Source organism: Gadus morhua, chromosome 2, assembly GCF_902167405.1.
Source record: "Gadus morhua chromosome 2, gadMor3.0, whole genome shotgun sequence".
In the NCBI taxonomy this organism is placed as follows: Eukaryota; Metazoa; Chordata; class Actinopteri; order Gadiformes; family Gadidae; genus Gadus; species Gadus morhua.
Genome location: NC_044049.1, coordinates 16,534,918 through 16,551,063, shown reverse-complemented (window position 1 = coordinate 16,551,063; position 16,146 = coordinate 16,534,918). Strand labels below are relative to the sequence as shown.

Here is a 16,146-nt window from a genome sequence, read left to right as displayed (position 1 = left end):
TTTTCTTGATACTAACATTAATTCGAAGTGTGTGTGTGTGTGTGTGTGTGTGTGTGTGTGTGTGTGTGTGTGTGTGTGTGTGTGTGTGTGTGTGTGTACACTGTAGCATCATGCAATAATTGTGAAGGGATGCATGAATTCGTCTCCTACTGCTACTCAATGCTACTACTTACTAACAACTTCTAATATTTTTATATCACAATTCATAATTAACCTTGAAAGAAAACCAAAAAACTTCAAGTACATATTTAAACTTTCAATGATTAAGACATGTACTTTGAATGTAAATAAGGTGCCACAGACCATAGAAAAGCTTAAAAAAGCTTGTATAACACATTTTCAGGTGAGGCTCTCCAATAAAGGGGCGATCCGGGCTTTGCCCCAACTGTCCTGAGTACTAAACACCCCTGCTGCATGCGGGATAATCAGCCTTTGTATTTCAAAGGAACGAGGTTTATTAGGATTCACAAAAAAGTTTCATTCAGTTCGTTAAAATATTCAACACAATGGTCAGGCCTGCTCATGCAATAATTCATGTTGTAAAGTAATCCTCAGACGTTATTTAAACGTGCATTTCATTTTAAGGAACTGGGGGTGCTGGTAATTTGTAAACAAACATTATTCAACACTTGCCTGCTGTGGATTCGAAAAATCGAACTAGAATGTTCTCATTCCCAACTGGGTATCATTATGCAGCAGGTTCTGTATTGACATCTGGAAACATCATAGTTTAAAGAATAAGATGAAGTTCAGTCAAGAACAATATCGAGTTAAATGCAATAACACAATTTACATTGCATCCCATCTATCCCTTTTCATCAAATGAAAAAATATCAAAGTGGAAACCAATATGTGTTGAGGAATTGGAGTGAAAAATAGCATTTGATCAATGACAGATAGAGAAAAAATCATTTAATCTGGGGAGTTTAGCACGATGACACAAAAACACAATGTAAAACAAATACATAAGATCCAGTCCAGGCGATGCAAGCCTATAAGACATGGAATCAAAGGCCACAGGAGAAGTCTGTTTATGGATGGGTGGCCCAGGGACCAGTAACGAGTGGCCTGTAATTCTTACAGCTGTGAGTAATTTAACAAAACATAACTGGTGGTTAGGGAGGGGAGGTGGCAATCGTCTATCAAAAATCTTGATTGAGTCATAATTATTAATTTGGGCAAGTGGGCTGCCTCTTTCAAAATGGTCTGTTCTTATGGCACCAATAGACAGATCCCGGCCAAAGAGATGGAAAATGCGCCTATTCACCTGGACCGCCAAGAGCCTTCTTGTCTGAAAAACAATTTGAAATGCATAATCACTTACTGTAAAACTGTTCATGTCTACCCTAAATCGTAATTCCCTAGCCAAGGCAAAACAGTATGATACTTACGAATGTCTCTGAAGTGTATTATCAAACGTGCAACCAGAGACAAGTATTCCTCCTAGAATTACAAAGGGAAAGACTAAGTTGCCAATAGTGAAATAGTATTAAGATAAAAAAGAACCATTACAATGGTTTGCACTAATGCAAAATATTGTGCGTCAAGTATTGGGGCCAAGTAGGCGTGTCAAATTCAAATGATTCACAATTACTTAAACTTTTCAAATATACATCAATCCTGTGCCTTAATTGTCATGCGAGTATAACGTTTATAATTAATTAGTATTTAATATCATACACTTACACGGGATTTGGCTTTGACGTAAGCATGATTCTCCATGTCAGTGCTGGACTTTGAGTGTGGAGTCCCAGCCATTCTCATCGCATCCTCTCTGAAATTAACATTAAAAGTTTTAGCAGTAGGCCTGTACACATTATTGTCAATACATTTCAGTCCTCATTGAAGATATTCAAAACGTTACTTTAAACGAAGTGCGATAAATTTTCTCATTCTCAGAGTTGGCTGCATTAACCATGGTCTCTGCGACTTGTTTTATATACATATTTGAATGACTGTATTTTAACGATGAGCAAGAAATACAAAATGAAAACACATAGCATGACGTTCACGGACGTGCGTTGATCTGCTAAAGCGTAGGCGTGATTCGGTCATTGATCCGAGCTAACGATGCTAGATGAGCTAACTGATGAGATCAAAGAGATACACGCCAAAATGTCATTATTTCTTGTTTCGTTTTACTTGGGGTTATATTTTACATTTGGCCCCCATTGAGGAGGGTCAGGAGGTGGGATGCGATTTATCGTTAGCTTAGCCAACTAGTTTCCACTTGCCAACATCTATAGAAACATGCGTTCGTTGAGCTAATGATACTATGCTGACATAAAAAGAAAAGTCTCACATCTGTGCGACATTTTTTTGTCGGAACTGTGGGCTTCTCCAGTCGCTGTCTGGTCCAGGGACCTCCATTACATCAAATATTGTCTTTGGGTATTAGAGAGAAAGTATGGTTTGTTGCGGTGATGTTTTTACTGTTATCGCTGGGCTTCCTTATTCGTTTTCTAAATTAAGGTAAATACCCAGATACATTGTATGTACTGCCCCCTAGTGTACGACATAAGAATATCAGTGTCAGCTAACGTTTGTGTTAGTGCGTAGAAAGTTTGTGATACTAGATAGCTAAACGGACTTCATCATGTTGAACTGTTGAATGTGAGGACACATTCACATTAATTAATAAGGAAGATTTGGCATCTTTGGCGGACAGCCTTGATACCGGTTAGGTCTTGACTCATTTTGTGATCTAGGCCAGATTTCTTAACTGAAAAGGTCTTTATTTATGCAAAGGAAACCACAAACGCCTTAGTTCCTACTGTCACGGCAAATTTCAACAGCAATAATTGTGTTCATACACTCACACAGAAACTAGATAGCTGTATGTCTTTGAGATTGTTTATGTTTAAGAAATAGGTAATGAACTACAAAATGCATTTCCTGCCGAAAATGCGGTGAGTGCTGTAGTACAAATTGAGGTTGGAAATATTTTTTAATAAAGCCACATAGTAAATGGCTTAAATCAAGTGAAGGGATTTGAACAAAAGTTCAAACGTCTACATGGCGTAGCCTAAACAATGTAAATGATGCACACCATTTAAGAAAATGTAACTGGTTGGAAACAAATAAAGTGACAGGATAGGTCTGATAGGTCAAATGTATTGTCCTGCACTGCTGGGGTGTGTGCGTGTGTGGGTATGTGCGTATGTGCGTCTGTTGCACATTTTCTGCAACATGCACGAGTGCATTATAACAAAAACATAAATAAAACATAAGATCTCCCCCAACTGGTGTGTCTTTCTTTTCTTGATACTAACATTAATTCGAAGTGTGTGTGTGTGTGTGTGTGTGTGTGTGTGTGTGTGTGTGTGTGTGTGTGTGTGTGTGTGTGTGTGTGTGTGTGTGTGTGTGTGTGTGTGTGTGTATGTGTGTGTGTGTGTGTGTGTGTGTGTGTGTGTGTGTGTGTGTGTGTGTACACTGTAGCATCATGTAATAATTGTGAAGGGATGCATGAATTCGTCTTCTACTGCTACTCAATGCTACTACTTACTAACAACTTCTAATATTTTTATGTCACAATTCATAATTAACCTTGAAAGAAAACCAAAAAACTTCAAGTACATATTTAAACTTTCAATGATTAAGACATGTACTTTGAATGTAAATAAGGTGCCACAGACCATAGAAAAGCTTAAAAAAGCTTGTATAACACATTTTCAGGTGAGGCTCTCCAATAAAGGGGCGATCCGGGCTTTGCCCCAACTGTCCTGAGTACTAAACACCCCTGCTGCATGCGGGATAATCAGCCTTTGTATTTCAAAGGATGGAGGTTTATTAGGATTCACAAAAAAGTTTCATTCAGTTCGTTAAAATATTCAACACAATGGTCAGGCCTGCTCATGCAATAATTCATGTTGTAAAGTAATCCTCAGACGTTATTTAAACGTGCATTTCATTTTAAGGAACTGGGGGTGCTGGTAATTTGTAAACAAACATTATTCAACACTTGCCTGCTGTGGATTCGAAAAATCGAACTAGAATGTTCTCATTCCCAACTGGGTATCATTATGCAGCAGGTTCTGTATTGACATCTGGAAACATCATAGTTTAAAGAATAAGATGAAGTTCAGTGAAGAACAATATCGAGTTAAATGCAATAACACAATTTACATTGCATCCCATCTATCCCTTTTCATCAAATGAAAAAATATCAAAGTGGAAACCAATATGTGTTGAGGAATTGGAGTGAAAAATAGCATTTGATCAATGACAGATAGAGACAAAATCATTTAATCTGGGGAGTTTAGCACGATGACACAAAAACACAATGTAAAACAAATACATAAGATCCAGTCCAGGCGATGCAAGCCTATAAGACATGGAATCAAAGGCCAAAGGAGAAGTCTGTTTATGGATGGGTGGCCCAGGGACCAGTAACGAGTGGCCTGTAATTCTTACAGCTGTGAGTAATTTAACAAAACATAACTGGTGGTTAGGGAGAGGAGGTGGCAATCGTCTATCAAAAATCTTGATTGAGTCATAATTATTAATTTGGGCAAGTGGGCTGCCTCTTTCGAAATGGTCTGTTCTTATGGCACCAATTATGAATGATAGGGTGGTTGGCTGATTAGATGAAGAATGGATAATGGAAGAAGGGTGAATGGATGAAACGTTCGATTTATATATTTTTCTCCTTGTCATAAAAAACACTCGCTAGTTTTTCATTGGCTAATGTATAAAAGGATACGTCATCATATTCTAAATAGCCTAATTGACCCACAACCCTTCGAGTGGAGCTGCAACCCCACGTGCGCGAGGATTTCAAAAGTACAGAGGGATGTGATTGTAGAAAAAAAGTGTGTCACTGGGGCACGAGGCTCTCCCCGCGGTCACATGGTACCGTTTTCTGCCGCGTGCGATCCGAGAGCCTGCTGTTTGCGCGCGCCCTGCTTGTCTAGGGAGGGAGCGAGAGAGAGACAAGAGAAAAACAAGAGAGAGAGAGGGTTTCCAGACAGCAAAAGCAGGCCGAGGGACAAACTGCAGTTCCCAACGACACAGACCGAGACCGAGTGACAGCACGAATCGTTTTTTCTCTACACATCACAGTCAAATAGAAGAGCCCAGCAGCCTCATGCAAAGCTTCCTGCACAGACACAATTGTGTCTTTCCGAAAAAATGTCCGTATCAAAGTAGTTTGATTTATGACTCACGCGTAATTTACCTATAACAGAAAGCGTAAAACGAAGACGCATAACTTTGAGATCGCCGATGATCCTTCGTTTTTTTCTAACTGAAAAAAAATCTACGGATTGCGAAGTAGGTCTGCATGACTCGTTTGGAGCTCAACATGACGACTGCAATGGACACAAGCAACAATAGCAACACAGGTAAACGAAGTTTTAATCTTGTCATATTGCGATTTGAAGATTGAATGAGCCATTCCAGTAATTGCATGGCTGGTGTTTTCAATAGCACTTGGCCTCATTCACAAATAGCTCCACCAACGTGTAGCCAATCCTTACACACGGTGTTCTGGTGGCATATTCTTCCGTGTGATGTCACGGTGAAAACTCCCCACTAGTTAAGTGGGTACAGTAGACCTATGTAGACCTAGGCTATGCATGCACACGCAATGGACCAACTTCTGCCGTGCGTCAAAATGGATCTCCATGCTCGGAGCTTTCAATATGTTCGACTGCAAATACATAAATAATAAAAGTTAAAGGTGTGCCAAATGTAAGTAGGCCTTTCATGTTAAACCTTTCCGCAAGGAGCTGCTGAAGGGTGGCAATCTATATTTGGTCCTTTTAATTGCTTAGCGTGTAGGTCTTGGTGACATCAACTCTTTCAGAAAAATATTCATCCAACTAGTGACCAATTGGATCGGAGGTGCAGTGCTCAAAATGATGTTGTTGAAATGTTTAAATCTTAGTAAAGTATTCATGGTCTCAAAAATGGTCTATAATATATAATTATCAGTGGGGTTATATAAATTAACCTTTGAGGTAACCCCAAGGAAAAAAATAATAATGTAGGGTTAGGCCTTCATTGGCTTGAACATTAAACTGATAAAAAAATAAATGCCAAATTAATAATATATAGTTCGTGACGTGTATAATAAGTCATGGGCCTTCGATGTTTGGCAAACATCAGCCTGCCGAAATCAGGGGTAGGCCTACCCTCTTGTGTTCAGATGATTTCGGGGAACTAGGTCATCGTGACGGGGGATGGGGTTGGTGTCAGGTGGACTGGCAACCCAGTGATGTGCACGCGCGAGTGTTCCAGGCGACGTTCACATGGACCGGCGAACAGAGCCATGTGCGTTTTGTTTTCACTGCTCTGTTTTTTCGTTGGACCTCGTGCGATTGGTTCATAGTAGTAGGGCTCCAAGCTCATGGCATAATTCCTCGCCGCATTATTATCTGTCTCCGCCCTCCCATCTTCCCGTCCGCCTCCAACGTCCATTCCTCCCTTTCCCCATATGACCCCGTGTCCTCCTCCTCCTCCCCCTCTCGCTCTGACGCATGTTGGCCAGCAATGTGCTCGCCCTGTCTGGCTCTCTCCCAAGAGCCATATATAGGCCTACTCGCCCCGATCGTAAAACGTTTAAGAGCAAACGACCCAAGATGATTTATTCTCAGATTTAACTCTCTTTGTCTCAAAATCTTATGAACAAATACATGAGTCCGGATAGCCTGAGTATGCCGTGCAAAATCCGTGTAGATTTAATAAAAGTGGGGCGATTCTTGTTTCTTGCTATCTGGTATAAAAACCTTTTTAACACGCCCTAGTCCTTTTTTAAATTTTGAATTATCCCTCTGCATCTAAGTGTAGGCTATTTGTTTTCGTTTGCCTATAATTGACGCCCCCCAGTACCATGGACAGCGCCAGCGAGTGTGTTTGTACTGCGTACAGAATGAATGGAGAAACGTGAGCGCACGGAAGAGGGCGGGAGGAAACACGAGGCGTGTTATCATGGGCGTGGCTACATAGAGGCAGTCTCGTTGTCGAGTCTGCTGTTCTGAAGGCGCACGTGGCGCCGGGGCGTGATAGACTGGAACACACGAGCTTCTCTAGCAGTACACACCAGGGAGAATCGGGCTGCAGCAAGCAAACCAACCAAACGTGGTTGGAGGCATGGCCTCGAACACGCTCCCAAGCATTCCTATTTAAATGACTAAAAAAGAAAATTAAATTGATTTGAAAACAAAAAACATATTTTCTGGGTTTATCTCTCTATCAGGATTTCCCTTCTGTTTCTTGTCGTGAGTCTAGTCTGCCTACACTTTATTGTTTAGGGTAAGAGTGGTCATGGGGACGTATTTGGAGGTTTGCAAGTTACCTTGACTAGTTATGTTGACGCAGCTATAATTATCTAGATATTTTGCAATTTTCTTTATCACACGTAGCCAATTTAAATCTCCCATCTCTGAAACACAAAAAAAGCACACACACACACACACACACACACACACACACACACACACACACACACACACACACACACACACACACACACACACACACACACACACTCTCACACAAATATATAAAGCTGCAATATTTTGTGGATCTAACGTTTAAGAAGAGACTATAAATAATGAATCCACCATATTAGATGTCAACCCCATATTACACAAGCAACCCCTGTCCTAGTGTGCTGTCCTGAGTCCCCTTGGAACCAAACACAACAGACACAGTGCAACCTCACTCTCACAGATAAACAACACCGCAAATAAAGGACATTAGTCATCTGAAACGTATTCAGTTGAAATGAAACCGAACAAGGACGGTATTGAATGACAACACCATTGAGATAAGTTTGCACCGATGTGTTTTCTACTGGCGGCAGTCATCTTTCCACATCTCATCCGTCAATGCCCATCAGTCAAGCGGAGCCCCGCGAAACCTCAGCCTGTGGGACCTTTTTGGATGAATTGATTATCAGAGAGAGTTAGAGCTATGCATTACATCAGGACATCAGTGTGGTGGGAGATGTTCTGTATGGTACTGTAATGTATTTGCGTACATATATGGATGTGTGTGTGTGTATGTATGTTTGTGTGCGTGTGTTTTGTGGGCCAGTATGTGTGTCTGCTTGTTTGTGGTCATGTGTCTATTTGTGGGTGTATTTATGTGTGTATGTGTGTTTGTGTATTTTTTTTTTATTTGTTTGTGTGTGTGTGAGTATGCGTGTTTTTGTGTGTTTGTGTGAGTGTGTGTTTTGTGTCCCTGTATGTGTGTTTGTGTGTGTGTGTGTGTGTGTGTGCGTGTGTGTTTGTGTGTGTCGTTGCCGATGTTTGCATGAGAGCACTGAACAGACCACGTGTGTCTGTGACATGTGCCCTCAGTGCCACAGTGGGGGGGGGGGGGGGGATAAAGTTCCCTATCTGAAACAAAAGAAAGCCCTAGTCGGCTCACCCACCTGCCAGAGAGATATTAAACACTAGCGTCTTGGGTATCGCCACAAGACACCGCACACACCACACTATGGTGTGTGTATGTGGGGGTGTAGGTGTGTGTACGTACATGTGTTTTCACATGTTGGTGTGTTTGCACATGTTTGTTTGCGTGTGGTTCCAACCAACGCCGATCAATTGATAGAACATTAGTACACCGCACATGCACACAGACATACACACACCACACACACACACACACACACACACACACACACACACACACACACACACTTTCCCACATTGAACGTTTGAACGCTTGCCTATGAAATAAAGAATGAGAAACAAACACTGCACTGCGGAGGCTTGAGCCGTGGGGGGCGGCGGCTCCGCTGCCAGGGCTCATGAGGGGGATGTCTGGCTATTTGGGCAATATCAGCAGCAGCTCCGGGCTGAATCCATCTGCTCCACCAGCCTGTACTACCAGGCGAGGTCTGTCCTCAAGGAGACCCCCATCCAGCCTCATCCATCATAGCTCTTAGTCCTCTCTGCTTTGGCTCATTCAGTTGTTCATTCATTGTTTGTTTTCGTACTTTCATTCACGCTTTCTTGCATATTTCATATTAATTATTACATTATTATTAGTATTACAAAATTGTTTATGACCTGTCACTTTGTTTTGATATTGTAGTTTCTCGGATTAACAGGGGACATTTATGGGATTTATTAGGGCTTGGTCGGGCAGTAATGGAAGGCTATTCAGGGACTGAGAGTGAGAGCAAGAGAGAGAGGGAGAGGGAGAGAGAGAGAGAGTGAGAGAGAGAGAGAGAGACGAGAGAGAGAGAGAGAGAGAGAGAGACGAGAGAGAGAGAGAGAGAGAGAGAGAGAGAGAGAGAGAGAGAGAGAGAGAGAGAGAGAGAGAGAGAGAGGAGGGAGGAAAGAGGGTGGGAGGGTTTCATGTTGTGCAGTGTACCTGGCTCCAGAGCAAAGCGAGTAACCAGTTGTTTTTGACATCTGTTAACACCTGAGGAACCCTGAGGAACCACCTAAAAGCCTGCGCATGTGTGTCCTCCCCTGTCCCCCTGCCTCAATCGGTTCTCATGGTAACAGGACTAGATCTATTGTCTTGCTTGCTTACCTCCCTCCAGACCACCTACTTGCCTTAAGAGACAGTGAAATACAACAGAGTCAATCTCAGGCACGTGTCCATAGAAACAAAGGCCACCCCTTGTCACCTCTCTCTAGTTAAAGAATGGAGCCACGCTTACCCTATACACAGCCTGCAAATGTTGGCTCACTCTGTTTGTGTTTGTGTGTGTGTTTGTGTGTGTGTTCAACGTTTAACCATGAAATGTTCTCACAATGTTCTCTTGTCTCCTCCTTCTCTTCTCTTCTGCAGGAGGCGTCATCTCCTACGTGGGCTCCTGCGGCGGCTCGCAGGCGCGCATCAGTCCTGTGTCCATGTACAGCGACAACTCCAACTCCCAGCCCTCTTTCGCCTCCTCCACCTCCTCCTCCCCTCCCTCCTTCCACAGCAGTGGCAGCTCCAGCTCCGGCTCGGGTGGAGAGGACGGCTCCTCCTCCTTCTCCTCCTCCTCCTCATCCACCTCCTCCTTCTCCTCCTCATCCTCTTCAGTAGGAGGCTCCCATCGTTGCCGTGACGATAGAAGCTCGCTGAGAGCAGCCCCCGGCAAATCCGTGGCGAGGCTGACCAGTAAGTACCAGTTCAGGTCGCCGTAGGGACATTTCACCATGAGGTCTCTTCCAGCTATTAGTGGTGGGGATTGTTTTTTGACCTGCTGTCTAACTGAATGTGTGCGTGTTTGTGTTCCTGTAGAGCTGAATGGCATGGTCCTGCTGTGTAAAGTTTGTGGAGACGTGGCCTCAGGTTTCCACTACGGAGTCCATGCATGTGAAGGATGTAAGGTGAGATACTGACATGTGCGCACACACAAACACACACGCATCCACGTACACACACACACGCACACACATACACACACATACAAACAAAATACAGATCAAGATTTGTTTGAACTTATCATTGATGGTAAATTGGTTACAGCCAGCCAGTCCTTGATATCAATCAACTTTTCATCAAATAATATGTTTCCATTGGTTCTCTCAGGGTTTCTTCCGCCGCAGCATCCAGCAGAACATCCAGTACAAGAAGTGTCTGAAGAACGAAAGCTGCACCATCATCAGGATCAACAGGAACCGCTGCCAGCAGTGTCGCTTTAAGAAGTGCCTCTCCGTGGGCATGAGCAGAGATGGTGAGCGCATGCTCCAAGGTGCCCCCGCTGGCAGCAAGCATGATGTATTTAATTATAACCCACTGGCCAATCTATAAAGGGCTCCATTATAGAACACTGCACTCCTGGGGTATCTTTGGAGAGAAAGTGCTGCCATTACGATCTCCTAATCTATTTTCTGTATTCTCTCTCTCTCTCTCTCTCCCTCCCCCTCTCTCTCCCTCCTCTCTTTCTCTCCCTCCCCCTCTCTCTCTCTGTCTCGCTCCAGCGGTGCGTTTCGGCCGCATACCAAAGCGGGAGAAGCAGAGAATGCTGGCAGAGATGCAGAGTGCCATGAACAACATGGTCAACAACCAGCTGCAGAACGACTTCCAACTCGCCAGCCTCTCCTCCTCCTCCTCCCCGCCCCCTCCTCCCTCCTCCTTATCCTCCTCTCCCTGTCCGCCTCAGCCGCCCGCCCTCCCGGCGGCACCTTCGTCTCCTTCGACCCCTGCCCCGGCCATGTCCTCCTCCCTGCCTCCTCCCTCTACCCATGGTGCACCTCCTCCCCAAGACATGCTGACGTCCCACCCCCCCGCCCTCTCCTCCCCCTCCCTATCAACGCCTCCCGCTCCTCTCTGCCCCGCCAGTCTCGGCGTGGACTCCACCGTCAGTGCCATCGCGCGTGCTCACCGCGAGACTTTCCTGTATGCGCACGACAAACTGACCAACCCCGGCACGCCTCTGCCGCAACGTCGTCAACAACACCTCCAGCACCAACAAGCCCTCCGCAACGTGGAGACAAACAACTGGGTCTCCAACCAGTGTTCGAGTGGTTACCATGCCAACGGACTCAACACCATCTACCACAACAACAACAACTTTGCCAGTGGTTACGTGGCCCAGCATCACCACGGCAACCACCGCCACAGCAATCTCCCTGGGGGAGAGATGCATGGCAAGCATGCACAGCAAGGACAGAACTCTCCCATGAAGAACCAACCTGATATCATGCTGGTAAGATCAGATCAATCAATATATCTATCGTGAACTGTAAGGTCATGCTTTCTGGTCAGCTGTGTGTGCGTGCGTGTTAGTGGACGCGTGCATGTCTCGATCAAGGATTAATTAACAAAATCCAATAAATTTATATTCCTGCAGATTTACTTCTCATTGACGTTTGATAAAAAGAATGAAAGGGAGACAATGAAAGAGAAAGAATCTATCTGTCTTTCAATCTATGTATCTATCTACCTATACATGTAGCTGGCTGCCTATTCTCCTCGTCCATTTTCCTAATGATATGTAAACGTACCATGTTTCTCTCTCCATCTCTCTCTCTATATCTCTCCATCCCTTTGTCCAGGCGTGTCCTATGAACATGTGTCCCAGGGCAGACCCCTCTAAGAGCTCCCAGGAGATCTGGGAGGATTTCTCCCTCTCCTTCAGCCCTGCCGTCCGGGAGGTGGTGGAGTTTGCCAAACACATCCCAGGATTCAACACTCTGTCACAGACCGACCAGGTCTCTCTGCTGAAAGCCGGCACCTTTGAGGTATGCATTGACACACAAAACCAGAACACACGCACACACACATCTTTGTGCAACTGTAGCCTTTAATACATATTTTCAGTCAGCATAATAATGATGTATGTCACCTACTGTTGTATTGAGTATAAGAAAGAATTAGGAATGTATCTCAACGTATAGCACACAAATCAATTGCTAATTAAGGCAATTTTCTATTGCTCCCTGATTTCCTTATTCCTAATCTCCCAGCAAACCCTGAACTCAATTTGATGGTTTTTGTTGTTCCTTCCTCAGGTGCTAATGGTGCGCTTTGCTTCGATGTTCAACGTGAGAGAACAGACGGTGACGTTTATCTCCGGCACCACCTATGGGCTGGAGGACCTGCGGGCCATGGGGATGGGCGAGCTGCTGGGGGCCATGTTTGACTTCAGCCACAAGCTAGCATCACTGGAACTCAGCCCGGAGGAGCTGGGCCTGTTCACCGCTGTGGTGCTCGTATCTGCAGGTAATTAAAAGGGGAGGGGGCTTTGCTTGTTCAATGCTTGCTTTCAAATAATTATCCTTAAAAAAATAAATAATGTGATACCTGCCTCTGTTAAGCACTCTGAAGTGCTTAACAAAGAGTGTTCAAAGTGTTCAAAGAGTGCCATATAAATAAAATTGTCTCGCCCATACCTCTGACAGATCTGGCAAATTGTCAAGATAGAAAAGACGATAGAACTTGAGATGCAAAAATTAGCTGGAATTTCACTTAAATATCATCCTCTCTCTCTGCCATCTCAGACCGGTCTGGCATCGAAAACTTCACCACGGTGGAGCAGCTCCAGGAGAGCCTGATTCAAGCTCTGCGCTTATTGGTCAGCAAGTCACCCAATCATCACCATGGCGACTCGCCCCGCTTCACCAGGGTCCTGCTCAAGCTCTCCGACCTCAGGACCCTCAACAACATGCACTCTGAGAAGCTTCTCTCCTTCCGCATCGACGGCTGAACACAAACACCACACCGATGGCCCATGATGATGACAATGATGAATGATAATGTCATCCTCAACATGGAGCCGTGCTAAGGCGCTCTTCTTTACCACTGAAACTGGTTTGTCACAATCATTTGAGCTTCATTGTGTTGTCTCCGCTTGCGTCAGCCCAAAGTTCAGGAACTGAGACATCTGTCTCTGAGAAACCTCTGATTGTTTTTCGTTTCCTTCAAAAAGGAGAAACTGATATGAGTGCTGTCGCACAGTGATGATATCGCGGAGAACCACAGGTCTAGTGAGTGTACTAGATGCTAAGGTTGGCTGGAGAGTTTGGACATTGTGTAACCTGGGTAAAATAAGCAGCTGTCAAAATGTAAACTGAAGTGGCACTTCAGTTTGGCACTTCAGTGCCGCCCCCCCCCCCTGTGAGGCCCCTGAAGACTGAGTACATCTGCTTTAATAGATGGATCTCTTCAACAAAAAAAGACTTGAAACAGATGAGGACAGAATTGTACTGAGCAGAAAACGTTCTGCCGGAACCACAATAGACCAGAACAATCCTCTGAAGACCACCTTTATCTGGAGGAACCCTGCCTACTTTACTGAGAGAAGATTGCCATCTATCCACACACACACACACACACACACACACACACACACACACACACACACACACACACACACACACACACACACACACACACACACACACACACACACACACACACACACAATAGGCTGGACTGCATGTATGCATTATAAAACAGTTCAAATGCAGTATGCAGTTGATACATTATGCAGTAGTGTGAAGTTATCACACATAAATACCATGTAACAAACTGTCAACAAATCACCATGAATACAAATATACTTGAAACGTTTTTAAAATTCTGTATTTAACACTTAAATATATAAATATATATATTTTGTTAATTTGAAATATGCTCATAGTGCAAATATTATATGAGTGGGGCACAGATATATAAAGATATAAACATTCTTGTATGTATGAAATGCATTATACAGAATTGAAATATCCTGATTGTATGTATTTATGTTGTAAAAGCATTATTACTTGAAAAAAAAAAAGATCTTTGATCTGTAAGAAAAAATGTATTGTTACTTTCCATATTCTTTTACCTTTAACTTTGTTTAACTTGAGGAGGACAAAGTTAACAAAATGTAGTCAAATCTAGAAATACCTTTGGCGGAGTGTGGATGGTGGCTGGTTTAAGCAGCCTCACCCCAGAGGAGCAATTCCCATACTACACACCCCCTGGCTGCCGTGCTTCACCTAGTGGACATCTTCTGGGCTCCTCCAGCCAAAGGACAAAGTGGGGTGGTGATAAAATCGGGTTTATTGCAAAGGTGTGATAATAAACATGATAATGGGTGCTCCGCTGCCATCAAGGAGATCTCCCCGGAGTGCGTGGGGTGATGGCTGTGCACACAGATAACACAATGTGTGATATCTCTACAGGTGTGCAGCCCCACCCAGCCCCAGGGTCCAATCCCTCTGTCAGGGGAGGCTGCTTAAACCAGCCATAATCCACACACACTCCCAACACCTGGTCCAACTAAAAGCTCCCTAAATCATTAGTATTATAAAATGAATTGAAGAAAGGCATTGAAGTAGCTTTAAAGTACATAAGGTGTCTTATAGGAAAATTATGAAAACCACCATCTGCCTCTAGACTCCTTCAGTGTTGGCATTGGACAGCTTACTACAATAGCCAACCACAGCACTTCTATGGGGGAGAATATACTGTGTTTGCATTCGGCAATGTTCCTTAATTATGTAGCGGCAATCATGGTTCCGACGTGGTTAGAATACAAACTCAAGCGGGGTAGGGCACCTGAATACTGTGTCCAACATGTCAGAGCATTTAAAAACAAGATGAAACCAAGGTGGCCGGTAGGCGAATAAGGCCCTTGGCCAACTGTCGGTTATCAGATCACAGATCGCGGTCTGTCATTTTGAATGCCTGTAGTTCAAATCAAAACATTCTAAAGGCCACAGGATGAGGTCAGAGAAGGTGAATGTATGGGCTGGGAAAGGATTTTAAAGGAGTGGAGGTAGGCTAACTATTATGTTTCTCGTTGAGGCTGGACATGATGTAACATATCTAGAATAAAGATAATGCCTATTCATTAAATCGGGTGCACGTGCACCCATTACATTTTTATCTCAAACTGAGTAGCCTATAGGTGACGTAATTCTGGTGTCTTGGTCAGACATTAGTCTTCTTCTACATCGCACTTAATTCTGCTTGCTTACCTTTTTTCTTTATAGTCTGCTGATGCTTAAAGGTTAAACATTGTATGTATTAGTATGTTCAATATTGAGCTGTGAGCTGGTGTTCAGAGGTCTGCTTGCCTACAGTCATCGTTGTTCAACATAAGTATTTCTCAGAAGTACTTCCACCTTAGCATTTTCAATGGCAGTTGCTGTGATTATGACCTCTCTGTATTCGACAGGACTAACTTAAAAAGACCTGCGAGAGTCGCGAGCAGCAGTGAGAGCCTCACGGTCACGGTGTGCCCGAGACGATTTGCGACTCGCACGGAAGATGTAGGTCAAATCACCGCCGCGTAATAAATATCATTCTTCCTCTGCGCTCATTGGTCGGTTGAAACTGATTTTCAGAAACCGTACCGACCAATCCATGTCGTCGTTGGTTATGGACAGGGGAAGAGGGAAGGAGATGATCTCAGACCAGACTACATAAATATAATACCATCTACAGAAACAATTCTAACCCCCCTTTCCATAAACCTTTTTGGGTGTTGCGTTTTTTAAATATATTCGTGTTTAATGTGTTTGACTATTGTAATATTCAATTATTGAATAAGTTTATAGGTTTTTCTCAACTCTAGGTTCTACATTCCCTCACTTGTCACAATGTGTGTGGAACTATATTTATCTTTTATGCAGTCATAGGTCTTGGGCTACTTTAACACCATACCAACTATGTCGTGAGTATATTGGTTATTCAGTCATACCTGGACATTTGAGAAAAAAACTAAATAAAACAAGTGTGGATGGTTTTAAACCTGAA

At 43.7% G+C, this 16,146-nt stretch overlaps 2 protein-coding genes across 2 annotated transcripts; one reads left to right on the top strand and one right to left on the bottom strand.

Moving 5' to 3' along the window:
- Window positions 1–422: 422 nt before the first annotated feature.
- Window positions 423–2,466, bottom strand: LOC115534977 (mediator of RNA polymerase II transcription subunit 15). The gene is made up of 4 exons (XM_030346212.1): window positions 2,303–2,466; window positions 1,687–1,774; window positions 1,392–1,443; window positions 423–1,291 (listed from the first exon to the last, which is right to left on the bottom strand). The coding sequence occupies exons 1-4, from the start codon at window positions 2,368–2,370 to the stop codon at window positions 1,260–1,262; spliced, it is 240 nt and encodes a 79-aa protein (XP_030202072.1). The 5' UTR covers window positions 2,371–2,466; the 3' UTR covers window positions 423–1,259.
- Window positions 2,467–4,838: 2,372 nt separating this feature from the next.
- Window positions 4,839–16,090, top strand: nr1d1 (nuclear receptor subfamily 1, group d, member 1). Its single transcript, XM_030346032.1, has 8 exons — window positions 4,839–5,342; window positions 9,754–10,068; window positions 10,192–10,280; window positions 10,483–10,627; window positions 10,875–11,602; window positions 11,952–12,137; window positions 12,408–12,618; window positions 12,897–16,090. The coding sequence occupies exons 1-8, from the start codon at window positions 5,282–5,284 to the stop codon at window positions 13,100–13,102; spliced, it is 1,941 nt and encodes a 646-aa protein (XP_030201892.1). The 5' UTR covers window positions 4,839–5,281; the 3' UTR covers window positions 13,103–16,090.
- The last annotated feature ends 56 nt before the right edge of the window (window positions 16,091–16,146 follow it).